At 46.0% G+C, this 27823-nt stretch overlaps 1 protein-coding gene across 1 annotated transcript in view; it reads right to left on the minus strand.

Moving 5' to 3' along the window:
• VWA8 (von Willebrand factor A domain containing 8) overlaps positions 1–27823 on the minus strand; it is a 1291603-nt gene that overhangs the window by 25112 nt on the left and 1238668 nt on the right. The window contains exons 41-43 of the mRNA XM_085621802.1: positions 26635–26760; positions 12295–12453; positions 32–130 (exon numbers count right to left, since the gene is read on the minus strand). Coding sequence (XP_085477928.1) covers positions 32–130; positions 12295–12453; positions 26635–26760 — 384 coding nt within the window. The remainder of the gene's footprint in view (positions 1–31; positions 131–12294; positions 12454–26634; positions 26761–27823) is intronic.

Consider the following 27823-nt stretch of genomic DNA (forward strand, 5'->3'; position numbering starts at 1 on the left):
ATTTTCAGACATATGTACAAATCGTATTTACCTTCATTATCGCTAATCTTTCTTTATTGTTCTTGGGGACTTTGTCACTTCTCACCAGTTCAATGTTGAACCCATCTCCAGAGTGACCAAAGATATCGTACTAGGGAGAAAAATACAGAAATCCTTACAACTCACATACATTCCACCACTGTTAATCCAAAGAAGTATAATATACAATTATACAAAATTCATAAAAAGGTAACAAACACAATATGCAACTTTTTTAAACCCTCATTTAAAGAAAATACTAGTACAAGGTCAAGCATGATCTTGAAATTTAGAACAGACATTTTTTTCGGATAGAGATTTAGAGAGTTTTAGAGGTTACAGAATTTAGCATAGAACAAAATATTGTGGTCCAGGGTTCGACTTCGCCACTCACCTTTATACATGGGGTGGATATTGGTCATTGCAAACAGACCCCCATCCCAGGCAATGTAGTGCCATTTCCCTCCTGAGGCTCAGCCGGGAGTTGATCTTGCGTATTTGCACATGTTTTAATTTTTAAAACTTACTTGCTATTACTGTTGTCTTTTACCGTCCTCTTGCTGCCTCCCGCCATCGGCCACGCCGTAGCGAGGGACACGCCCCCCTCGAGGCCACACCCCCCTCCCAGCCCTATAATTATGTGTATGCACCGGAAGCGCAGCGGACGAGCGCAGCGGGCGCGACGAATGCGCGCCGAAGGCGCGCATAAGGCAAGCTCGTCTGCGCTCGTCCGCGACTGTCCGGGGCTAGGGGCGCGTCACTCTGCCCCGTCCACCACCTATACCCCGGACCAACTACACAAGCTCCAGGGACCCTGGCCCATCGCTACCTCTACCTGTTCCCATATCCTCTCTCTTGGTCTCTCTCCTGCCGCTCCCTCTCACATCTCTCTTCCCACAGTTGACTCCTCTCTCTCGTCCAGTAGCAGCACCCTTCCCACTACCAAATCCCTCACGGTGTTCTATCTCAACACTCGGTCAGCAGTCGCCCATGCACACGAACTCTCAGTCCAGTTGGATCTTCAAGCCCCTGATCTTCTTTTCCTAACGGAGACCTGGTTCAGCGACGACTCCCTCCCCGCCCTATTAGCCACCTTACCGGCCTCCTACTACGCCCTTCGGGCTGATCGCCCCTCCGGCAGAGCTGGAGGCGGTGTGGCGGTCATCGCACGCACCGATCTCCCCTTTCAAATTCTGTCCCTGCCTGATATCGCGACCACCGAATACTTGGTTATTCGCACTACCTCCATTACTCCCTCTCTGACCTGTTTTCTTACTTACCGTCCTCCTCAATCCCCTTTACAGTTCTTTTCTGACTTCTTGGAAGTCGTGGCTACCATTACAGTTAATAACTCTTCTATCCTACTCCTAGGCGACTTCAACTTCTGGCCTTCCGACCCAGCTGAATGTTCGTCCTCTAAGGAATTCTCTGAAACCCTCCAATCCCTCAACTTCATCCCCCATGTCCACTCCCCCACCCACATCAAGGGTCACACTCTTGACCAGATCTGGTCCCTAAACTGTCCCGTGGAATTCCTCTCTATTTCGCCTTGCACTTGGTCCGACCATCACCTTATCTCTTTTTCCCTACCCATTTACCCCCCAGCTAATCCCCCTCGCCCCAAAAACATCTGGGTTCGAGCATGGGGCCGTGTCAACCCGGAAGATTTTTCCTCCCTTCTTATCACTTCCCTCCCTTCCCTGCAGGGCCTCTCTACCCTCTCCCAGGTTGAGGCCATAGATCAGTGGCTCTCCACTGGCAGTGACTCTGTTGCCCCGCTCAAACGTATTACTTCCAAGCGTGACAAGGATGCCAACCGGTGGTTTAACGCAGAGCTGAAGGCCACCAAACTTACTGTACGCCGCGCGGAGCGGGTTTGGAGGAGAAGTTATTGCCCCACTTTAAGACTGGAGTATACCAACATCCTTACCCAGTACAAAAAAGACATCTTGGTGGCCAAAACCGCCTACTTCTCCTCCAAAATTCTTGCTGCAGAAAACCAGCCTAAGGAGATTTTTACGATTGTCCATAACCTGGCGTTCTCTGACAGAACAACTTTGAAGCCCGCCCCCTCCGAGGAACTCTGCCACTCCCTCAATAACTACTTCATCCATAAAATTTCTACTATTAAAACTAACAACCCGCCCCCTTCTCCTTCCTTTGTTGATCCCCAATGTCCCCCTCCCAAGGGACATCTCACTGCCCTCCCCCCCATATCTAAGGAAGCCTTATCTTCCTTGGTACCCTTGGTTAAATCTGGCTCTCCACTCGACCCCTGTCCTGCTCACATTCTCCGTCACATCTTTGTTTCCTGCCCGGATCCTCCTCTTCACCTCCTCAACAGTTCTTTGGCTAAAGGTGTGGTTCCTTCCCCCCTGAAGTCTGCGGTTATTGTGCCGATTCTAAAAAAACCTGGGGCGGACCCTTCTGTCCCTGCCAATTTCCGCCCCATCTCCCTCTTACCTTTTCTGGCAAAGGTGCTCGAGCGCCATGTCACCGGCGCTTTGAGCTCCTTTGTAGAGACTCATGGAGCTCTTGCTCCCCGCCAGGCCGGCTTCCGCCCCGCACACTCTACGGAGTCCGTTGTTATATCGGTCTTGGACAACCTCAGGGAGGGTATGGATACTAACCGGCGCCAGGCCCTTGTGCTCCTCGACCTCTCGGCCGCCTTTGACACGGTGGATCATACCATCTTGCTTTCCCGTGTCAGGGCGGCCGGGATCGGAGGGACCGCCTTGGTCTGGCTATCATCCTTCCTGAGCGACCGCACCCAGGCCGTTCGCCTGGGTGATTTTACAGCGGACGTCCGAAAAGTCCAGTGCGGGGTTCCCCAAGGCTCCTCCCTTTCCCCCCTCTTGTTCAATCTCTATATTGCCCCTCTTATCTTTTCTCTTCAACAAATGGAGGTCGCCGTATTTAATTATGCGGATGACCTCCAGCTGGTCTTTAACCTCTCCTCTTCCCCCTCTTCTGTCCTTAATTTTCAATCTGTCATGCTTCACATCCGGGACTGGATGAACCACAATCACCTTAAACTCAACCCTGACAAGACCGAGCTGGTGTTGATGGGTGGTTCATCCAGCCCCTGGTCCCCTCTCTTCTGGCCCCCTTCTCTTGGCCCCTCTCCGGAACCCTCTACCTCTGTCAAAACCCTCGGTATAAAACTCAACTCCCAACTCACCCTTCACTCCCAGGTTAGCTCTGTGGTATCTTCCTCTTTCCTTTCACTGCGCACTATACGCAGGGTGTCCCGTTTCTTCACCTTTTCAGCTCTCAAACTCATCACTTTAGCCATGGTGGTGTTCCGCCTGGACTACGGCAACGCCCTATATGCAGGTATCCCTGCATATAGTTTACGGCGTTTGCAGCAGATACAAAACCAGGCGGCCCGCCTGGTCTTCAATCTTCCCAAATTTCATCGTTCCTCCCCCCTCTTGAAATCCCTGCACTGGCTGTGCGTGCCCGAATCCAATTCAAGCTCGCCTCCATCACCTTCTTGGCCCGACTGGACTTGGCTCCAGCATTTATCTCCTCAGAGATCACCCCTTATGTACCCGCTAGGGAACTCCGCTCGTCTTCCCAGTCCCTCCTCACCATCCCACGCTACTGGGCAAAGAAGTGGGGAGGTTCGAAATTTGCTACTCTTGCCCCGATCCTCTGGAACTCCTTTCCCCTGGATCTGCGATACATTACCCTGTACCCGCAATTTCGCAAACATCTCAAAGCTCATCTGTTCACAAAATACTTCGATTAAACTCCCAGCAGTCTCCCCCATTTTTTAGCCCTGGATCTGGTTAGCAGTAGCGCCAAGAAACCGCTGGTGTACGAGCACTTTACAAGTATTTTAAACTCAAACTCAAACTCATGACAAAAGCATGGCCTTGCTTAGAAATGCTTTAGCTATCTCCATTTTGACTAAAATGTAGAAAGGAACCACTCAAGAAAAGGGTGCGTGTGAGATGGTGCCATTCGTATTCCCCAATTTAGAATTTATAGCAAAGTTTCGATCCCTGTCAAATTTCTGTTTGTGCAAGGATCGGAACATCAATTCATGGGGTTATTACCGTGTCTGATAAATATTGCCTTCCTGTAATTTTTCTAGATCAGTTTTGGAAGAGCAAACCAGTTCAAATTTGCAGGAGAAATATGCCTTGTAATTAATGAGGCATGCAACATTTGGTGTGATCCCAAAACGTTTGTGTTATTTAAAAGCAAAAACACGAAATAAGAGGTATTTAACAGATACAGTTCGGTAAATAGCAAAGTCCCATCCAAGGCTCTCGTAACCAGAGATTTCAGTTATCTTCAGCATCACTCTTTTATCAGCAGCAGCATAATGGGCTGATCAGATATGCTTCATAGTAGTAACCAGCATGTATGGTGTCATTTCTAAGAAAAGCCTTTAAGCAAGACATTGAAATGGATTATCTGACATGGCTTCGTATCCGCACAATAAATACATTGTACATGGCAATGAAATATAGGTTGATTATCTGAGGTGTCTTAACTGCAAGTGACTCTGATTGTATTTCCACATCTGGCATATAATAGTGCCTTGCAATATGCACTTGTACCATCACGTGTATGATGGCACTAGGCCTTAAGTGAGTGAAGGGCCTTGGCCAAAGGCTTTTTGGTAGCTTTGTCCCTCATTCTTTTCGCCAAGTTTTGAGTTGTGAACAAAACGTTTGAACACCTGGGGCTCAGAGCCATCGAAGATTGGGTTAGAGGGGGCATTATTCCCCAGACACCAACCTTTTTGTGTGCACCACGCTCGTGACCTATTTATCATGGCACCCGACATGGCTCAAACCAGCAGATGATCCCAGATACTGACGTGTCAGGCATAAAGTTTCTCTACCAGCCCCGTAAAAACTTCTGACATGCACGGGGTGCTTTGAAGTCTTGGATATACCGAGGGAAGGAGAAGGGCTATTTACACATTCCTGGTTCAAGATCTAACTTGCTTGTGTCTGCACTGCCACCACAACCACAATCGGCACTGAAGTAGTAAAAATTGTCTTTAATCAACCAAGAAAAATTCCTTCAAAGTGTTTGGCTCTATAAAATGCCACATTAAGTCCTGCCAACCTCAGCAGATCAATAATTTGACTTACAGAATTTTAAATGTGGTGAAGTCCCACTCCTTTACTCAAAGAAGTATGTTTATGAAGAAAAAGAAAAATGTCATCGGAAGTGAAAGGCTTTTGAGCTCCACAACTGTTAGACTGCTTGTGACCAATAGGTTCGTAATCTAATTTGCAGGCTCTTATTCCAAGCACTGCCAGAGGTTGTTCAAAATATTCTGTGTCGGTATTAGTTTTGCAGAAACCACAAGGACAAAAATGCATTAAAAAAAGTACACTATGCCCTAGAATGTCTGGCTGAATTTGGAAGAGAACGTGTCTGCACTAGGAAGTCGAAACAGCTCTGCCAATGTTGTTTCATAAAGTTATTGGCCTTTCAAATTATATGAAATGCTTACCGAACGAACTGACAATAAAGCCCTGAAAAACCCGTAAGTAATAGTTATTACAGGTTTTACAGGGTCTTTATTGTCAGTTCATTCGGTAAGCATTTAGTAAAGGCCAATAACTTGATGAAACAAAATTGGGGGAGCTGTTTGGACTTCCTAGAACATATAGATACTTAGAGTTGAGGTTTTGCACTGTGATAATCCATGCTAGGCCCATCTCAAAGGGGTTTTATATTGTTCTGTCAAAGGTAATTTTGTCTATTTTTGAAATTTGGTGACCGTTTGCCTGAGGGTTGCCAGTTAATGTGCAATACAGGAGCCTTAGTTGGGTATGGTGACAAGACCATCATAAAGGCTATATATAGGCTTAGTTAGTTCACTGGGGAAAATTATATTGGGCGTTTCCATTTATAAGCCACTGAACCATTTGAGCTGCCTGTCTTTATGTCAGGACAACAGTAGCACTGGCGGCCATGTGCAGATGAAAATATAGAAGCCTAGCCTAAGAGAATTACATTTTCAAAATATTATGGCCTCTACATAATCCTACACACTACTAATTCCTGATATCTATCTATCTATCTATCTATCTATCTATCTATCTATCTATCTATCTATCTATCTATCTATCTATCTATCTATCTATCTATCTATCTATCTTCACTAAAATAACCAGAGGTTACAGGGACGTTATAGATTTTTACTCATACAAAACCAGAGAAATTCAGCTGTTATAGTTTCCTGAGTTAACTATAACTCGAGCCCCCCCCAATGCACTGATTATGACCTTGCATATTACATCACTCATGACATGGTCAGTGACATCACTGATGATATCACTTATGACATCCCAAATGACATCAGTGATTACATCATCCAATGACTGTTTTTATAAAGTTTATGAGTGTTAAATATATATAGAAAGGTGCATTGGTGAAGCGGTGGGTGTATGAGTGTCTGTATGGAAGACTCAGTGGGTGCATGACTGACTGTATAAGTGAGTGATTAGGTGTCTCAGTGAATGTATAGGTGAGTGACGAGTTGTGTAAATGAGTTTATCTGTCTGTCAGTTGATATCTAAGTGGGTGTATGAGTGTGTTAGTGGGTACATGAATGGCTATGTGAGTGACTGATTGGTTGTTTGACTACATCTATGGCTGTCTGTGTGTTTGGGTGAGGAGGTGTATGACTGCCTGTATGGATGAGTGAGTGGGTGAGCCAGTGGCTGTATGGGGTACTGTATGGGTCTCTCAGAAGCTGTATGGGTGAGTGAGTGTTTGTATGGATGTGTCAGTGATTGAGTGCATGTGTAAGTATGGGTGAGTGGGTATGTGAAAGGCAGTATAGGTGAGTGACGGGGTATATGAGCGACTGTATGCGTAAGTGAGTGAATATGAGAGTGGCTATATGGATGAGTGTGTGGTTCTGTTACTAACTGTATAGGTGAGTGAGTATGTGTTACTCTTTGTATGAGTAAGTGGGTGTGTGTGTTACTGTTTGGGTGAATAAGTGGCTGTGTGATTGATGTATGGGTGAGTGTCTAGGTGTGTGAATAGTTCTATGGCTGACTCAGTCAGTGTGTGAGTGCCTTCATGGGTGCATGAGTAGATATGTCAATGGCTATATTAGTGAGTGAGTGTGTATATGACTGGCATTATGGGTGAGCGAGTAGATGTATGTGTACATCTATGAATCAGTGAGTGGCCATGTAAGTACTGGTATGGCTCTGTGAATGGGTTTGTGAATGGTTGAGTGGGAGTGGCAGTGGGATTCTATAGGGGTGTGAGTGGGTGCGTCAGAGATGCTGTGGATGATGTCATCACTGATGTCACTGACCATGTCATGAGTAATGTAATATGTGAGGTCATAAGCAGTGCACTGCGGGGAGCGAGTAATAGTTAACTCAGGTAACTATAACGGCTGAATTTCTATGGTTTTGTATGAGTAAAATCTGACCCTAACTATAACATCCCTGTAACCTTTGTTTTTTTTTAGTGAATTTCTAAGATTTTTTTAAATTCTATTTGCTAAGTATAACGTCCTTGTAACCTTTGTTTTTTTAGTGAATTTCTAAGGTTTTTTTAACTAGCAGTCATGTTTGCAGAGTGGTGGAGAAAGGGGGCGTGGCCTCTGACAAGTTCTCAGCAATCCTGCTGTGTGGGACTTACTGGAGGTAACAGGAGGGGTAGTGGCCCCTAAGGACGCCCTTGGGGGCCAACAACCCCTCCTATTACCTCCAGTAAGTCCCATACAGCAGAACTGCTGAGATCTGATAGCAGGCCATGCCCTCTTTCTCCACCACTCTGAAAACGCACCTCCTGATGCACTACTAGTAGGGGGATGAAGCCCCCTTGGCTACTGAGGGTCCTTGGGGGCCAACTACCCCTCCTGTTACTTCCAGCAAGTCCCACACAGTGGGTTTGCTGAGAAGTTTTCGGTGACCACGCCCTCTTTCTCCTCCACTCTGCAAACACGCCTCCGGGCAGACTACAATTAAAGGTATGAAGTCCACTTGGCTCTTGAGGGTCCTTGTGGGCCAACTAGCCCTCCTGTTACCTCCAGTTAGTCCCACACAGCTGGATTGCTGAGAAGTGGTCAGAGGCCACGCCCCCTTTCTCCATCACTCTACAAACGTGCCTCCTGGCACACTGCTGCTTGGGGGGGTGAAGTCCACTTTAGTCCTGATGCCCCCAGGAGGCAAGAGGACCTAATCCCCCTACCAACAGTGCACCGAGAGGCGCGTTTGCAGAGTGGTGGCGAAAGGGGGCGTGGCCTCCGACCACTTCTCAGCAATCCCACTCGGTGGGGCTTACTGGAGGTAACAGGTGGGCTAGTTGGCCCCTAAGGACCCTCAACAGCAAAAGGGACTTCATCCCCCAACCAAGAGCGCGCCAGGAGTTGCATTTGCAGAGTAAAGAGAAAGGAGGCAGGCCCTCTAGCGAGTTAAAAGCTTTTGATTTTTTTTCTTTTCAAGAAGGGGTGCTGCGTGGCCTCCCATCCCTTGACCCTTTAGGCCCCCGGGGACTCCATCCTGCGGGGCCTGACCCATTTTTTAAAATTTTAATAAAACAGGAGTGGGGCCAGACGGCCCCCCTCCCCAAGCTGATTTTGGCCCCGGGGTCTCCATCCCCCGGGGCCCGGCCATTTCTTTTCTTTTTTCTTCAAGGATGGGGGGCCGAGCACCCACCCTCCCGGGGCATGGCCTCTTGTTGGGGACAACGGGGGTGCCTGAAGGCCCCGGTCACAGCCCTCTCCCGCATTTTGCGATGCAGCGCGCTCAACGAAATTCGTTTTATTTATTTAATTGTTTACTTACCTCCAATTATCCATATTCCGGTTTTTAGTACCCCCCACCCTGCCCCTTCCCCGCCCCGCCCCGCCCCGCCTTTCCGCCCCACGGAACTCGCTCCACGGGCCGCGGCTGTTTCTCGCCCTCGAGGCACAAGCGAGGAGCGAGGAGGCGGGTGACATCAGCCTTGTGGGAGTGGCTGAAAAAAGCGGCAGTAAATGGGTTTCAAATGGGGCGATAATTAATTGGCCCAGGGCGCGGTCGGTGGAGCGCCATTCAGAGTAATGGGAAGGGGCAGGGCTGGCTCACAGTGCACTGAGTGCAGGGGGTGGTAACAATTACAGCACTCCTTTCGCCTCCGTAAATTAGGCTTTCTCATTGGGTAAGGCCAAGGCGACCGGGAGTGGCTATCCATTTAGTTTCAGTTTGGCAGGCAGCTCCTATTTCCCGGAGGGGTGTGTTTGTTGCTGGAAAAAGGCGCCTGCAGCCGTGGTTTCAAATGACACGACACATGTGCAGGTAAGCCTTTTCCCTTTTTTTTAACCCCAGGAATCGGCAGACCTGCTGTTAAATGTCGGATCCTGAGTCCGGAGCCCCTCACTGCACACAATCTATTCAGGAGCCCATCACTGCACACATGATCTGCTCCAGAATCGGAGCCCTACCCTGTGCTATAACGCACTCTCTCACTGCACGGAGTGCACGCACTGGCTACTCCTCAACTTCTACCAACGCACTGCCTACTTCTAAGCCGCACACTGTTTACTCCTGCAGCTCTCACTGCATATATCGTCATCGTTTAATCCCAAGGGTCTCACTGCACACACAGTCTACTGCGGATCCTCTCACTGGACACATAATCCGGAGCCTCTCGCAGAACACGTCTTCTAGACTTCTACCCCAGCGCACTGGCTGACCTGAAGCCTTTCACTGCACACACGGTCTACCGAGTCCCGAGCCACCCACTGTATTTACCTGCTACTACTCCTTCCTCCAGGTCTCACTGCATACATGTTTTACTCCCCAAGTCCCTCACTGCACACAGCGTCTACTCCCGGTCCGCTCACTGCACATACCTACCATCTGGACTTCTACCTGCACAGCTAACTGCCAAAGCGCACCTCTGCCCCTCTCCCTGCCCATACAAACTGTGACACCACCCTGTCAGTACCACAGCCACCTCAACATGAACTGGCAACCCTCCCTGCAGACCCCGTCATAACTTCCTGCGCATGCGGTGCCTCTCCCTTCCTTTAAACGCCCGCATCAGCCAGTGGGCTGATGCTGGCATGTAAAGGAAGGGAGAGGCACCAACCTGTATGGAGGGGTCAGCCCCACAGGGCCCGCACGGTGATGGGGTCACTGGGGGTGCCCCTGTTGGCAAAGCTCCGGGCCAGTTCCTGCAGCTTCTTAGACTGGTTGTGCCGTGCACTTCCTGCAGCTCGAACTGCAGCCCCTGATTACTCAGCAGGCCCTGCTGGGAAGGCTCTTTTTTTGGCCGTTGGCAGCTTTCGGCGAGAGCAGTCTTTGTAATTAAATAATCTCTCTCAGCAAATACAGCCAATTCTCTTCTGTTTGCTGCTTATTAATAACCATGAGGCGTGAGTAGAAACTAACTTTCCTTGGACTCGGAATGATTTCTTCAAGGCGCCAAGCCTACCCATGACGTCAGTCACATCTTGTTAGCCTCGCCGCCTGTCCGCCTTACCTGCATGGCTTCATCCTGCATATTCCCCTGCCTGCTCTCCTCATTCACCGTTATGTAACTTACCAGCAATTTGTTCACATTTTAGGTTTCTGAAAAATCGTCTATTTTCATTTTTACCATTGCCTTTCTATCTGTATCTGCTTTAATTAACAGTCCTTGGTCATTAAGACTGCTTCAGAACACATTTAAAGGGCTTTCCTCAAATAATTACTGTAATTTTTGATTGCCATTTAACCTTTCTGACTCCTTTCCTTAGCTCATGCAGTTGAATTTAGATGATGACATTACTTAAAATCCTGTACTACTAATGTGTTGTATTGCTATCTGCAAAACTATCGCTGTATAGAGGCATTTTTACAGAGTTTTATATAGCACAAACTTGACCCGAATCAGGTATCAGAGCGCTTTACATAGCACCAGTTGCATTACATGAGGACACATTCATTTGTGTTAGGCACAGGGAGATTAAGTGATTTGCCCAGAGTCGCAGGGTCATTGCTGAGACTCGAACCCAGTTCCCCAGATTCGAGGTCGACCGCCGTAGGAGGTAGGCAAACTCCTCTCCCCAATACATTGCTTTGACCAGAAACTGACATGTAGAATTGTAATAAAGACACTTTATCTTTTTAGCGCCTCACCTCTTTTTTATCCTCTTTAATTTCCCCTCTAATAAATAGAAGTTTTGCCTAAGCAGTGTAATCCCAAAATTGGGAGTGAACCTGCCATTATTGATGAGCTGAAACCAGCCCTGTGGAACACAAGGCTCATGCTTGTCATCCGTAAGGGTGTAGTATGTTACTGGCGGTCGTGCCGTTTGGAGCACACTGTCACAAATATATTACTGAAGGATAGTGGAGTAGTGCACTGTCATTTATAAATAGCACATTTCCACTGATATAGGCATTACATTTTCTCAATCATGCAATTCTATGGATAAATATTATAAACCAATAATATCCCCACTCTTTTTTCAAATGTATTTTATAAAGAACTCTCCCGTATGATAGTCGCTCGCTCACTTCATGACGTAACACTCATCCCGGACTTTTACGCCCTACCACTTTCAAATGTCACCAGCTGCCACTGTTTAAAGGATTTGCATACATGCCCCAGCTGTTGATTATACTTTAATGTGGCTCTAGGTTAGTTTGGGGAATACTAAGTTATGTTAAAAAAAATTGTAGTTGTATGCACTTCTCTTGGTATAGATTTAAGTAATGCTGGCTCTGCTTTTAAAGTTTGGAGCTCCTCTGTGACGCACTGGTAAAACCAAAGGGCTGGGAATCATCAATTACATGAAGACACGTGCATGTGCCGGGGTGGAACGTCGCAGTCCAAATCTGCGGGCTGCACAAACAAAATGGAAGACGTCGCGTCGGCCCAGACAAGGCCACGCCACTTTCTAACTTTATCTACGAGCTCTGCCTGACATATTATGCCAGAACATATTGAAATAATCTCTCCATCCCACAGCACTACTGCCGTTTAGCATCCGGCTGTAGGCCAACACAGCCTCCGCGAACTCGCTCAAAGCCCTGCTTTACAGCAGGCAATCTAGTGGAAAGTTTGATGTGCCTTTTGTCAAAAATGCTTCAAATGAAATAGTATTACGTTGTAGCTTCAGTATTTTCCTGCTGCATCCAACAGATTGGATTAGATCTTCTCTGTATCGTATTACGGGAGACTGATGAATGCTGCTGCTTGGCTACACAATATTATGTGCCCGCGTCGTCCTCGTGCGGTCTCTGGAAGTTCTCATGATGACGGGAAGCCGCGCGCCCACAGCCAGTCCATCATCATTACCTTAAACTTGTGCTCGTAGCTCTCGAACGCCTCCATGACCATGCAGACGGCCTCCATGGAGCGCTCGAGCCGGCCGTCCACGCCGTTGAAGCGGTACATGCTGCCGGAGACGTCCACCAGAAGGCGCACGCGCTTCGGCTTCTGCTGGGGGCTCCCGAGCTGAGGGGGGACATGGAGAAGACGGGTTAACACGAGGCATAAGTGCAGAGGTCAACAAGTTAAACAGGCGCAGCTCATTTAGAAAGCTTTTCTATGCGTAGCTACCTTACTCCTGTTTGAGGTGAGAATTACTCCTGCACTTCCGAGCTTGATTCACAAAGCTTTCCTCCATGAGTAAGAATGAGAATCAGGAGTACGTCATCACTGAGTATAGAGTAAGACACGAGTACGTGGAGAAAAAGCTTTGTGAATGAAGAACAATGTAAATAAATATACCTACTTCGCAAGATGAAGAATTACAATATATACATTTGTGTCTTTATATTACATCATCCCCACTGGACTGTGTGTAAATGCTTTCGTTTCTAACACCCCCGTCCCTCAATGCACAGAAGAAATGTTGTTTTTTTGTATGGAAATAAAGTATATGTACCCAGAGACATAGGGTATTGGCTACATCCTCATCTATTCATAGCAGCAGGCCAGTTGAATTAATGCTAGCCAGGAATGTGTTGCACGGTTAACACAGAGGACACGCCGGGCTCATTGTTTCAGACCTAGTTCAACATTTGCAGCACCCAGTGAAAATGAATGTACTTACTGTGTGCGGACAAAGGGCTGTCAAAAATAAATGAATACGTGATACAGAATGGCAAGGATTCACATACGTTTTCAGTGTAAGCACATGACAAATTATTATTGTTTCTGTTATTATTATTAATAACACTATTGCTAATATTAATAGTATTATAATATTTATTAGCACATTTACATCGTAGCATCTTGGCACTAGGGACATAAAGAAACATAATGATAGTATATACATAAAAGGAGCCATAACAATAGGACACTGCTTTTTGATTTCATTGATTTTTATTGAGATTTTTGTCATAAAAACAAAAACAAAACCAGCACATACAAAGCTAAACATTTAGTCATACAAAAACATAGAACATGCACAAAATCAGTGAATTCTATAGTCTATGGTACCCACCGCTTCCTTCTATTTCTTTTATAGTCTGCCCTTCCCCTCTGTTCTAGTAATGAGTCTAGTTTATGTAGAGAGGAGATAGGGGCCTGAGCTGCGGTAAAGGAGCTTGTAAAGGAGCATAGATAGAGAGAGAGAGCTTGGTATTTTTGTTCTAACAGCTATTAGGCCGAGGTCGCGCTTCTTTTTTTTCATGGGGGTTCGTATGGGCCTATGTACTTGTCCATAGATGTCCACATCCCTCTGTTGGGTTGTTTCCACGGTGAGTCTCGTAGGGACAACGTATCCGCACCTCTAAGGTATGTTAACCAGTTGAGCCACCCTTTGAACGATGCCTTGGATGTGTTCTTCCACTTATTTAGAATCATTTTAATCCCTGCAGTAAGCAAAAGATCGAGTAGATCGCTGTCTCTTTGTGACAGTGGTTCTGTCGTGATAGGGGTAGTTACCAGGGTTGCGAAATCTGACTTGAGGGAACACCCTAGCATGTCATTTAGGAAGGTAAAGATTTTCTCCCAGTAGGTTTTAACTTTAGGGCAGTAGAAGATGAGGTGTGCTAGATCCCCCTTCTCGCTATTACAGTTCCAGCATAGGTCATTTGTGTTTATGCCCAGTTTCGCTAGGCGAGCAGGAGTCCAGTGTAGTTTGTGTAAGATCCAGAATTTTGTCTGAGCCAGTACCGGGGTTACTTTACTGTGTGTGGGGGAGGACCATAATGTTTGACTTTCTTTCTCGCTTAGGGTGTTACCTCGCTGTGACTCCCAGTAAGTTTGTGCTTTGACGTTGAGTCTTGAAGTGTTTGGGCGCAGAAGTCTATAGATGTGTGACACTTGGTGGCCCGTTTTGTTAATGCTGGACATATATTGGAAGATTGAGGGTATGGCATTGGACAATCTTGCTCTGGTCACTGCCGCCTTGATTTTTAGGAAGTTGTATAGTTCGATATCCGGTAGGGTGTGTCTGTCCTTAAGCGAGCTGAAAGTGATGGGTCTCCCTTCCTCTTCTAGCTGGATGGGGAGGGATATTCCTGCTTCCACCCATGTTATATAGAGTGTTTTGCATTTGTATTTTATTTTGTTATTTGACCATATTGATTCCCATCTCGAGTTCGTTAATCTGTGTTCTAACTTCTGATCAACCTTCAGTAGGGCGTTTCTGGTGTTTGTGAGTATAGTATTCATTAGGGTGTTGTGTCTGTTGGTTGTTAGAAGTGCTATTGGCTCTAGATTATTTAGGATGGCTCTTTCTACTTTCAGCCACGCCGGTGTATATTCCTGGTCTGTTAGAATCCAGTAGCTGCCCTGTTTTGCTAGGAAGGCCGTTTGGAAAGTCCTGAAGTCTGCCAGGTTTAAACCCCCCAGAGTTTTTGTCAATCTTAGTTTCTTAAGAATCTTCCTTGGTTTTTTGTCTCGCCAGATAAAGTTATTTAGCATCTTGTCTATTTTGCAGTGGAAATCTACAGTGAGGGTTAGAGGGAGCATGTTAGTGAGGTAGTTGATCATGGGTGTGACCATCATTTTGATTGTTTCAATCCTCCCCCACCATGTGATAAATTTTGGTGACCATCCCTCAAGCAGCATTTTTATCCTGTTCAAAAGCATCTTCTCATTGTGTTCTAGCGTGTTTTTAAGATCTTTATCAAAATAGAATCCGAGGTATTTGATGAACCCGTTTTGCCAAGTGAGGCCCGAGTCTCCCAATATATCTCTAGTTGTATGTATGTTGAGGGGTTAACATTCCGACTAATCTCTGTTGAGTTTATAGCCGGAGTGAGCCGAATATCTATTTATGTAGTCCATGAGGGCCATGATGGAGGTTTCAGGGCTTTCAGTAACGACAAGAATATCATCCGCATATGCCGCTAGTTTCGTTGTAGTGTCCTTGATGGCAAAACCCTTCACCCGCTTATTGGCTTCAATGTCCCTGATCAGTGGTTCAAGTGCAAGTAGGAATAGTGAAGGGGATAGTGGGCATCCTTGTCTTGTGCCTCTGTGGAGTCTAAAAGGTTCGGAGATGGTCCCGTTTACCACTATGCGGGCAGATGGTTTGTCATATAGTGCCATAACTTTCTTTATGAACGCGCTTCCTAGGTTGAAACTCCGCATGCAGTGTTCTAGAAAATGCCATGATACCCTGTCGAAAGCCTTCTCTGCGTCGAGTGCTATGGCCACTACTGGGTTGAGTTGCTTGGCTGCTCTGTCGATAATGTGGCAAAGGAGTCTGGTATTGTCATGTGACATGCGTGATTTGAGGAAGCCCACTTGTGTGTTCCTTATTAGTTTTGGGAGTAACCCATTAAGTCTCACTGCTAGGATTTTTGCGTATATCTTGCAATCCACGTTAATCAGGGATATCGGCCTGTAATTTTGTGGGAACTGAGTGTTTTTGCCCTCTTTGGGCTATGATGTTGGCCTCGGACATTGTTTGAGAGATCGACCCCGTCCCTTCGCAATGGTTGAAAACTTTTTTTAATATTGGCTGTAGTAATGTGATAAATGTTTTATAGAATATGGCTGTATAGCCATCTGGTCCGGGAGCCTTATTAGTTTTAAGAGACTTAACTTCCATTTCTATTTCGGTTGTGCTGATCTCTTTCTTTAAACTGAGTGCGTCTTCCGGTGTTATTTTTGGGAGATTTAAGCTGTTAAGGTATTCTAAGCTGCCCTTTTCATCTAATGTTTGGTCCTTATTATAGAGCTCCTGGTAAAAGTGAGTAAATGTGCGTAGAATTTCTTTATGTTGTGTGTGTGTGATGTTATGGGGGTCTGTGATCGCGGAGATGGTCTGTTGCCTTTGTTTGTGTTTTAAGTAGGATGCTAGAATTTTCCCCGCTTTGTTGGCTTCGCACAGGTTAATTGCCTTGTATTTGTTTACCCACAGGCCTGCTCTCTCGCTTAGAATTCTATTGTATTCATATTTCTTTCTTGCGAAATCTGTCAGGACCCCCACGTTCTTTGTGTCTGAAATGTGTGATGATTCTAGTTCTTGAATATCGAGCTCTAGCTGGTCTAACTGGGCCATGGCATTTTTGTTCATCCTGCCTTTGATGTCCATGATCGTTCCCCTAATTGTGGTTTTTAGGGCGTCCCAAATGATGTTGGGGTCCGCATCGGCTGTGTCGTTAAAATTAATGTATTCCTTTATGGCTTGTTCTATTCTGGTTCTATTTCTTTGTTCTTTTAAGACATCGCTGTTAAATCTCCATCTACGGGGGTGGTCTTCATTATGGCGGCCGTTTAGGAGTAGGCTGATACAGGAATGGTCTGAAATTGTTCTCGTGGCTATGTCCGTATGCTCTATTAGGTGTGTGTGTGAGCCAGAGATCAGTATGTAGTCGATTCTGCTATATGAGTTGTGTGGGTTTGAATAGAAGGTGTAATCTCTCGTGTCCGGGTGTTGAAGTCTCCAGGTGTCCTTCAGGTTGTACTTGGTACATATATTTGTAAGTACTTTGTGCCCCCCCGGGGGTAGTGTGTGGCAATGCGATTGTCTGTCTAAGGTGTAGTCCAATGACATATTAAAATCGCCTGCTAGCACTGTTAGTTCATTTTGTGGGAGCGCTTCCGTCCTCTCTGCCACGTTATCCCAGAAGATGGCATTGTTCGTGTTTGGGCCATATATATTAAGTACATGACATTTTTCGTCTCCCCTTTTGAGGTGTGTCAATAGGATTCTTCCCTCTAGATCGGATTTATGGTCTTCTATGCTTATCTTGGAGTTCCTATTTATTAATGTGATCACTCCACGTTTTTTTCCTACGGCCTGAGAGCACGCCATTTGCCCTGTCCATCTTGCCCTAAACCGTTCTGCATCATCTTGTGATGGCTTGGTTTCTTGGAGGAGAAATACGTCCGATTTTGTTTTAGCTAAATAGTCAAGTACTTTCTTTATTTTGACTGGGTGGTTAAGGCCTTTGACATTCAAGGACAAAATCTTCCGATTGGATGAGAGAGATGGTGCCTTAATTTGTATGGGGGTCATTATGTGAGGCTAAGCTGTGGTTGTGAGGTTCGGACTCTGCCCCCTTTCTATATGATAGTGCTCACGTTGGTTCTTAGTGTTTCATGGGTTCTGTCCTTGACTCAGGTCTCTCTCTGTGAATATATTCGCTTTTGCCCGTGCTCCTTTCGTTTCAACAATATGCATGCGTTTGTGGGTGGGGAGATTTGGAGACAAGAGGGTACATGATGTAGAAGCTACATTCGAGTGCTTGACAAACAGTGCTAGAACTAACATGACATACAAACAAATACCCCCCCCCCCCCACAAGAGCCCTCCCTCCCCCCGCGTCCTACTTCTTGAATTTTGGACGTGTGACAGCAAAGCTCCTTCTCCCCTTCCCTGGGATGTTATTTCTACAGTGCTTATCTTCTTTGCCTCCCAAATTACTTGCATCTTATTTGCTCTATTTGCCTCTTAGTTAGTCTGGAGGTCCGTGACATAACATTGATTTTAAGAAAAGGATATTATTGATCTAGTGTTCGCTTAATTCGCTTCAAGACATTAAAAATGCATGTCTGCAATGTTGGGTTTGGTGATTGTTCCTTCCAGGTGCCAAGCAGCTCCCAGCACGCAGTCTTTTCTGAAGGTCGATCCAGGGCATTGGTTCTTGAGGTAGTCGAGTGGTTAGAAGTAATGGTTTAAGTGAGGTAGATATTGAGGGTGAGGTAGGTGGTTGTATATGTGATAGTGTCCGGGGTTATGAGGTGAAAATAGCTTCACACGCTCTCCCCTAGTTCTGGTGAGGCTCTTCTCTTGTTCGCGTTTGCTTGCGATAGCTCCATATCTTGTGTTGATGGTGTCGTAAATAGTTGGATAGATCGTTGGGGTCTTTGAAGATGTGCACTCTGCCCCCGTCTGTGATTTTGAATTTCATAGGGCCTATGAAAGAGAAGAGGATGTTTTCCTTCGTTAGTTTTTCCCTTTGTATAAGAAACCGTTTTCTTATGTCTACTGTGTGTTTCGAGTAGTCCTGAGTTAGGATTATTTTTTGGCCGTTCCACATCAAATTCTGCTTTTTTTCTGGCCAATGCAAAAATGGCTTCCGTATGTTGGAGTCTCAGTGGTTTGCATATTATGGGGCGCGGCCCAGCCATATTCGTCGGTCTATATGCCGGAACTCTGTAGGCTTTGTCTAGTTCAAGAGGCATATCGAACTTCAGGCTGGTGAGTTTAGGGATCAAATCTTGTAGGAAGGCCATGCATGAACCGTTTTTTTCTTCTTCTCCTTCGGCGATTCCTAGAATCCTGATGTTCCCTCTTCTATTTCGACCATCCATCTCAGCGGTTTGTTTTAGAAGTATTGCTGTTGTTTCTGAGAGTTCCTGCAGAGCCTTGTTGGATTTTTTTTCTCTGTCTTCCACATCACTTACTCTCTGTTCTACATCCGCTAGTCTGTTATTTGCTGCATGTATGCCTGCTCTAACTGCAGCCAATTCCAGCTGTATGGCATCCGTGGTTTGCTTGGTCGATTTCGCTAGATCGTGTACATCGCCAGTTTTTTTAGGATCATGCCCAGCGTGCTGTTAATGTCTGGTCTTTGTTTGATAGGGGATTCCAGATTTTCACTCTTATTTTTTTTTGCTTGTTGTGTGAGCTTCCCATCGTTACCAGCCATCGCAGCTCGACCCCTCTTCTCCTGTTGTAGGGTGAGCCTACTTCTAGACTTCTGCTCTATGATTGAGTTTCTTATGTGTCTACTTTGTTGATAATTGACTTCAGATTCCTCGGATCTCTGTCTTAGAGTCGTAAGTTGTTGTTGTGTTATGAGTGGCGGATATGACCAGTTGGTCTATGTATGTAGACAGTATGTCAGTTATGGGCCTGACTTCGCTGCTCTGGATTGAATAGCGTATTTTGGTTTTACTGTTGAGCTAGCTATTCCCCGTTGTGCATCCCGCTGAGTTTGGTCTTCTTTCAATTATTCTTTTGTGTACGTTCCCCTGTAATTGGCATCATTTTGTCCATTGGTGTCTTGGCCCTCTTGGGTTGCGTTCTGGGTCTCTCCCGGTCCCTCTTGGGCTGCGTTCCCTATCGTTGTTAACTTGAGCTTTAGTTGGTGTTGTTATATGTCATCGGTCGCACTGTTGTCTGGTGCGAGTGGCAAGTTGCGGAGCGGGTCTGGCTATTCGGCTATGCGGCTATGTTTCCCAGAGAGTCAAAGCTGCGCGTGGCTTGGGAGCGTTGGTTTGCACCCTCCTTTCCGAGTTAGAATATCGTCGCTCCCCATGCGATGTGCTGGTTGAGCGCGTTGTCTCCTGCATGGCTTTGTTGTTGTTTGCAGTGCGGCCCTAAGATGGCGGTGCCCTGCCGATAGTTTCGGTTTCACCCCGGTGGCGCTGGAGTATTAGGCGTGCCCCCTGATCTTCCACTGGACTATGGGAAGCAGTAGTGCTCCGGTTTGCAATATCAGACCCCCTTATCCTATTCTCATACCCGCCGTTTGAGCAAGACTAACGTTGTTTTCCGAAACCTATCGCATCATAATTGTTTTTGTTCTCCCCAAAATGGCGGCACCCAGCAGCCAAGTCAGATTCGGTTTCCCGCCAGATATTTTAACGGAAGCTTTGTTTGTCTGTATATCAGTGCTGTCACTTCTACGATATCACGTGAAGTTTTCCTCTGCACTGACCTTACTTGAACGAATATGTTGCGGAGCTCACCGTGTGCGTGGCTGAGTGTGGGTCTTTCTCATCGGGGGTAGATCAGCTTGCGATCACCATCTTTGGTCCTTTTCTCTTTTCCGACCTGGGTCTTTCCTTTCTGGGATTTTCTCCTCCTTCGTTGCTTGCTCGGTTGAGTCCAGCGGTGCTGCCGTCTCTCTGCTAGTTCTGGCATCTTCTGGTGCCCCCGTTTTTCTTTCTTTCTCAGCACATTTGGGAAGCAATAGTGTTTCGGTTTGCGGTATCAGACCCCCCCTATACGTGAGGTGACCTCCTCTCACACCCGCAGTTTTAAGCAAGGCTTTACACTGTTTCCGAAACCTATCGCATCATAGTTGTTTTTGTTCTCCCCAAAATGGCGGTCCCCAGCAGCCAAGTCAGTTTCGGTTTCTCTCCAGATATTTTAACGGAAACTTCGTTTGTCTGTATATCAGTGCTATCACTTCTGCGATATCACGTGAAGTTTTCCTCTGCACTGACCTTACTTGAACGAATATGTTGCGGAGCTACCGTGTGCGTGGCTGAGTGTGGGTCTTTCTCATCAAGGGTAGTTCAGCTTGCGATCACCATCTTTTGGTCCTTTCCTCTTCTCCGACCCGGGTCTTTCCTTTCTGGGATTTTCTCCTCCTTCGTTGCTTGCTCGGTTGAGTCCAGCTGCATTGCCGTCTCTCTGCTAGTTCTGACGTCTTCTGGTGCCCCCATTTTCTTTCTTTCTCTCTCAGCACATTTAAGACCACTGGACTATGGGAAGCAATAGTGTTTTGGTTTGCGGTATCAGACCCCCCTATACGTGAGGCGACCTCTTCACACACCCGCCGTTTGAGCAAGGCTTTTCGTTGCTTTCCGAACCCATCGCATCATAATTGTTTTGTTCTCCCCAAAATGGCGGCCCCCAGCGGTCAAGTTAGTTTCGGTTTCTCGCCAGATATTTTAACGGAAACTTTGCTGGTCTGTATATCAGTGCTGTAACTTCTGCGATATCACATGAAGTTTCCTCCACACTGATCTTGCTTGAACGGGTATGTTGCAGGGCTCACCGTGTGCGTGGCTGAGTGTGGGTCTTTCTCTTCGGGGGTAGTTCAGCTTGCAACCACCATCTTTGGTCCTTTTCTCTTCTTCGACCAGGGTCTTTTCTTTCTGGGATTTTCTCCTCCTTCTTTGCTTGCTCGGTTGAGTCAAGCGGTGCTGCCGTCTCTCTGTTAGTTCCGACGTCTTCTGGTGTCCCCGTTTATCTTTTTCTCTCAGCACATATAAGTTCTTTTGTGATGCTCACTCCCTGGGAAGACGGAGCTACGGAGTCAGGTGCCTTTGCCCATTGATGTCCAAACCACGCCCTCCAAAAGGACACTGCTAACCAAAGGCCAGGCCCTATTGTCTTCAAATGAGAAAGAAGCCCTAACTGTTAAGGTTGAGCATAGAGCCATAGAGATAAGCTCTCATCATTCTTTGCAAAGCTGCCCATTTGGAGATAGCACAATTAGTGGCAGAGGCCTTAGTAGGGAATAGGAGGTCATTAGGCTTGATAGAAACATGGGGCCAGTTTTATATTAGGTTCAGTGAATATAACAGCGAGCTTAGAGTAGAATCCTGTTTCTTCATGGTCCTCCAGTTCAGGGCCTGTCTCAGCTGAGAGGCATGATCACACTTGCCTAGCACCCTCACCACCTTAACCGCCATATTTTGAAGATTCTGCAATCTGGTAATAAAGCAATCAGGTAAGCCCACCCAGGGAGATGGTGTTACAATAGCCCAGATGGGAAAGGACACATGTGCCAACCACATGGCCGAACCTTTCTTGGAGCAAGAACTGTTACATTTTCTTCAACGTTTTTAAGATGAAAAAGCTTGAGGTCCATGCCTTCAACATTCTGGATAGGAAGGAAAGCTTTTGGTCTAACAGTTTTTTTTACAGTGGTCACAAGGACTGGAGGTAAAGCAAATTGCCCTGGCCAGAGCCCAGAAGACCAGAAGTTGGAATCCACTCCAATGACCAACACCTCAGCCTTGTCCCTATTTAGCTTTAGGAACTTACAGGACACCCATTGCTCAATGCATAATAAGCAATCTCTCGCCTGTGAAAGGGAACTGGAGAAGTACTGGTCAAATGTAAGGCACTGTTATGTGTCTTCTGTATAGGAAAGGATATTGTACCCAAAAGTTCCATTTATGCTACAGAGAGGCTGAATGTATACATTAAATAGGATGTGGGACAGTACGCAAAACTGGGGGACCTCACAGTGGTTACATGTCAGTTCCAGACACTGCTTGTCACTGCTGATGAAATAATTGGATACATTCAGCAGAGGATCGAGGTTCAAAGCAAACTTCCAAAAATCTCAAGTGCTATAAACATCACAATCAATCAGGAAGAGTGTTAATTCATTAAGATGAAATTCCAGATTCAAGAGAGGCAGATTAATTGATTATGTACGAATCACCCCTTTTTTTAGCTGGACATTAAAATCTAATTTTGGTCCACTACACAAGCACATGACCCAAGGCATCCTGCAGGTCATAAATTCTCTCAACTACCTGAGCAGCCTCTTTGTACAGCAGTAAAAATTTACTGTCACCAATGACCCTATTGCTAACAAGACACATTCATCCTATGGGCCTGTTTATCGCATATTTAGAGAACTACATTTCTCCACTTTTCCAAGTTTTGAGAATTATCCAAACACATCTTTATCAGATTTCACTTACGACATAGAAACCTAAAAAGGACACTGTGGGTTGCAAACAGCTGGCACTGGTGGAAGATTTTTGATAATGTTTGATGTGCTATACACCAGCATGTGAGGAGAGTAGTGGTAGTTATTGGTTTATACAATTTTTTCAGAAAATGATTCTACGCCGGTCAATGGTTGCAGGTGAAGAATATGGGTTTGCTTCTTAATAAACATTTTTTTTTAAAGTTAAAGTAAACTTCGTTCTTGTTTACTGCATTGCACTCATAAAGACACAGGTCAGGCTGAAACCATAAATCCAGTACCATGAATGCCAACACTAATTTCGAAAGGCCTCTTGGAATCTGTTCTGCCAAATTCAGTGCCCGGATTCACAAACTGCATTTTGTAGTATATAAGATAGTGCTGCAGTAAGTCTCCCTCTTCCATATTTCAGTGCAGAGATCTCCCCCACGGTGGGGAATAATTACTCAAAAATGGCTGAGGTTCATGAAACTTTAGGGAATGGCTTGGGAGGGGCACGCTAATACAAAACACACACCCACATAACAGATCAGACCATTGCAATTCACAAAGCACACTTTTGAAGTTACTATAGACCTAAAAGTGTCAACACAGAATGTCCTCCAGTACAGTGTTGGAGTATGTCAAGCACCACACATGATATTGCATAGAAATCACTGGAGGCAGGGAACTAAAATGACACTGAATACAAATTAAAGTTTTATTAATTACATTATTTATATATGCTTATTAGTGATAGCAATATCTATAGTTATTGTTTGTTTTATTTTTTAATGTAATAAACATAATTACACTTTTTAAATTTTTTAGCAAATATAAATAGGATTTCAATCAATTGATTAGATGGCAGATGTTAGAATCCGGGGTCTCTGATTGGCGCAGGTATGCACTTGCGACAAGCAGGGACCCTTTCCTCTAAGTCAGGGCAAAGGATTACTCGTGAAAAATAACCCCTGCTCACCCTCTAGGTAACGTGGCGCGAGCAGTCAGGCTAGATTCCAGAGGGCATGAGGTTAAGCATTTAGGGTGTCCCACAATAACCACCAACCCACCACACAGAGACACCAGACTGTATTTTGTAAGAAAATAAAGCTCTTTATATAAGACTCTTTAGGCAGGCTTCAAATACAGTCTTTCACTTTAACAGAGGATTCCAGTTACTTGTTATCAATGTTCAGGAGGCCACAGTTCTTAAAATGGTCAATTTGGATGCAAAGTTCACTTCTTGGGGGCCAATGTGCACCGTAGCGCCTTCTGTGCGTGCCGTACCGGCGCTGGTATGCGTCGTACCGGCTTCGGTACGCGTCGTACGGTGATGGTGCGATCCCTCCTGCGCCCCACGCTTAGCAGGCGTACGGAGATTTCAATGGTACGGGCCGTACAATCGTAGGTACGCCCCGTACGAGCTTAGTGCGAGTCACACTTTGACTCACGCTTCCGGCGTGTGCAGGCCTACGGAGATTTCAATGGTACGGGCCATACGATCATAGGTACACGGCGTACCGGGGCGCACTGTACCTTAATCCTTCAGGGAGAGTTCGGGGCGGCCTCAGCAGTCGGGGGGAGACGTCCCACGTCGCGGTGCAGTCTTCACTTTGCAGAGGACCACGGTGCTTGGCGGGGGTGCCTCGGGACTTCCACAGCTCGCCTCGAGGGGGGGAAGCAGGAGGGGCGGCTCAGGGGTGATTTCAGCGCGCGCGCTCTCGGCCGCGACCAGATGGGATGAACTTGCGGGTCGTTGCTCCTCAGGGTGGTCTCCACGGCTCGGGGCCACATAGGCTCGGGGTTTGGACGCAGGCAGTCTCTCCTTACGTTGCGAGCTCTGGCTCGAGGGGGCAGCTGTTCACTTTGATCAGGCCAGGCAGGGCAGGCCGTCATGGTGCTCACAGCAGCACAGGCGGGCAGAGGTCACGGTGCTCAGCGAGATGAGGTCACACAAGTTCTCTGGGGTCAGCGTTCGCAAATCACCAGTTGCAGCTTCCTTTCTTCCAGGGAGGGGTAGCGCCCACTGTTCCTGGGGCGCAGTTCAGGGGGCAAGTTCACAAGCAAGCCCTTGGAGATTGTTCTTAAAGCACAAGATGAAATAAAAGTCTTTCTCAGTCTTTCTCAGAGCACAGGTCTATTCAGAGTCAAGGTGTACTCCTCCCACCCATCCTGGTGTAATCTCTCTACCCACCACCTGGCAGCCAGCCTGTCTCCTGGAATTCCCCAGCCCTGCCCCTCAATGAAACTAGGCAGCACACACACACACAGCATAGGCAGACTGAAATGGCTAAGCAAGTAAATACTAACTTTCTAAAAGTAGTATTTACAAACACAGGATATTAAAATAAACTTTACTAAAAGAAGTATTTTATTATTCTGAGTTCAGGCATACTAAACTTGACTTTCTACCATGCTCTCTGAGTCCGCTGGGATTATAGCGTGTAATAATTCCAGCAGCCCATTCTGGTCTATGGAGAGCAGGTAGCCTTCAATAGTGAAAAACGAAAATGGCTGTTATTCACTATTAGGACATGCCACACACATGAGGGTATGTCCTACCTTATGCCTACAATGCACCCTGCCCTTGGGCCTACCATAGGGGTGACTAATATGTAGTTAAGGGAAGGTTCAGGGACTGGCAAGTAGGTGCACTTGCGCAGTCAGCATGACAGTACCAGACTGCACGCAGGTTCTGCAATGGCAGACCTTAGATACATTTTACTAGGCCGCTTCTGTGGGTGGTACAACCAGTGCTGCGAGCCCACCAGCGGCATTTGTATTTACAAGCCCTGGCACTCCTGGTGCACTTTACTAGGGGCTGATAGTAAACCAAATAAGCCAAACATGGAATCCAATGAACATCAACATTTTACCATAGGGAGAGCATATGCACCTTAGCACTGATCAGCAGTGGTAAGGTGCCCAGAGTCATAAAACAGCCAACAACAGGTCAGAAAAAATACAGGAGGAAGGCAAAAAGTTTAGGGATGACCCTGCAAAAACGGCCAAGTCCAACAGCAGAGAAGGGTTTTCTGTCTGCCACCTTTTACAGATGCAGTTTATCAATCCAAATGTCTTCTAATGTAATGATACAATGCATCAATCCCACCTTCATCCAATACTCTGTGAAGACCGTGATACAATGCATCGATTGACGTATTGTATAACCCAAACCTTGTTTAAATACCGTAATATGTCATATGACTGCCACCTTCTTTCAGAAGCCAGGGATACAGAAAGAGCTAATCCCACCTTCGACAAAGGGAGTGACACAGAATATCACTTACACCTGTATTCATGAATTTAGAGCCACACAAGCCAAACGACTTGTGCAGCGTCAGCATTTAAAGGTGTGAAGCACATTTAAGCACTATGACACATCCACTTCACTCTGAAAGACTCCTATCAACCTAAAAACGTTTGAAAATACGCCCAAAATATACTCACAAATCTTTTTGGAGTTATAGAACAATAACAGCCAACAAAATACCGAAATAGTACACCTATTTTCCAGAGAGTGCCTACTTCTTTGTAAAACAATGAATTTCTTGAATGTAGTGGAGAAAGAACTGTGCACGTGTACATAGAGCAATCACATAGCTTTCAGGAAGACTGCTCAATAAATGTGCTTCCTGCATTATATAAATACATATGTGCTGCCATTTGGCCCCACCAGTATTGGGGATGTACTCAGCTTTATTAAGAAGATCTCCTTATTTCCTGCTAACATGCCCTGCAAAAAAAGTAGACAATTTCGTAATAAAAGATAAAGATGTTCCCTTTTTAGATTATTCCTTGGTGAATATGCAAACACTTTGATTTTCTATGCACTCACCTCTGGCTCCAGCTCTCCTCGTCGCTTGTAGATTGCTTTTTCGCCAGTGAGCCCATCAATGATTTTTGCATCGTCCAGCTCCCCGAGAGCTTGATTCCTGAGCCACTGCCTTTCCTTACCTTTGGCCTAAAAAACAATAAATAATATTCAGTGTCCAAGAACATACCTGTAGCAGTAATCAACAAGGTCCACTTGTCGTTTGATTAGCCAATTACGAACCATCACTACGAATAAACTGCAGCTTTTCTAAATGTCCAGAGGAGACACACTGAGGACTCTATCACCGAATGACGAGGCACTGGCAAGAAAACAAAAGGCATGCCCTAGCTCAATTTAAACAGAAAGAAACAGTTACTTACCTTTGGTAATGATACCGCTGGTGAATACTGTATCTTCCCACTGATTCCTCAGTTTATAAATGTCCTTCAGATGCCAGGCTGGATCCAGAAAACGTTTCCCACAGCAATATCTCTCCAGTGCAGCCAGGTGACACTGTGCAGCTACAGCAGTGACTTCATATCCTCCTGAGGTGACAGCATCATTGTATATATAGCAGTGACTGGCATGGTGGTATCAGTTCCTAGAATCTTTCTGCGTCTCATTAAGGCGGGCAGACATCTGCATACCTGCGCATGTCATTACCAACATCACTAACTCGTCAGGAGGGAGAGAAGGTCATGAGGAATTTTCGAGAAGATATAGTATCCCCCACTTCTTCCTGTAGATTCCTTACCTTTTAAATGAATCTCAGAGCAAACCGGGAGGTGTGATTAAGTAATACAGATTAACCAAGGAAGTCATGAAACACAGCCCTGGCAAAGTTTCCATCACTAGGTGCCTCAACTGTGAGGCCAAAGTATGTATCTATAGTATGTACGAAGACCATGTTGCTGCTCTGCAAATATCTGTCACAGGGATGTCCCTGGTAAGAGAGTAGGCGCCACCATGACCCTCATTGAGCGGGCACTAAAACTAGACAGAATGCATCTTTATTCAGAGAACAACCCAGCATGAGATTGTGAGCATGGTTACCACTTTCCCCTTCTTGGCTGCAGCAAAGCCCACAAAGAGCTGATCATCCACTCTGACCTGACATGTGCAGTCGATTTAATAAGATATACTGGAGGCCAATCTATACAGACTCTCCTCCTCCTTAGTTGGGAGAGGAGAATGAAAGAAGGATGGCAGA

This window comes from Triturus cristatus, chromosome 8 (genome assembly GCF_964204655.1).
Source record: "Triturus cristatus chromosome 8, aTriCri1.1, whole genome shotgun sequence".
In the NCBI taxonomy this organism is placed as follows: Eukaryota; Metazoa; Chordata; class Amphibia; order Caudata; family Salamandridae; genus Triturus; species Triturus cristatus.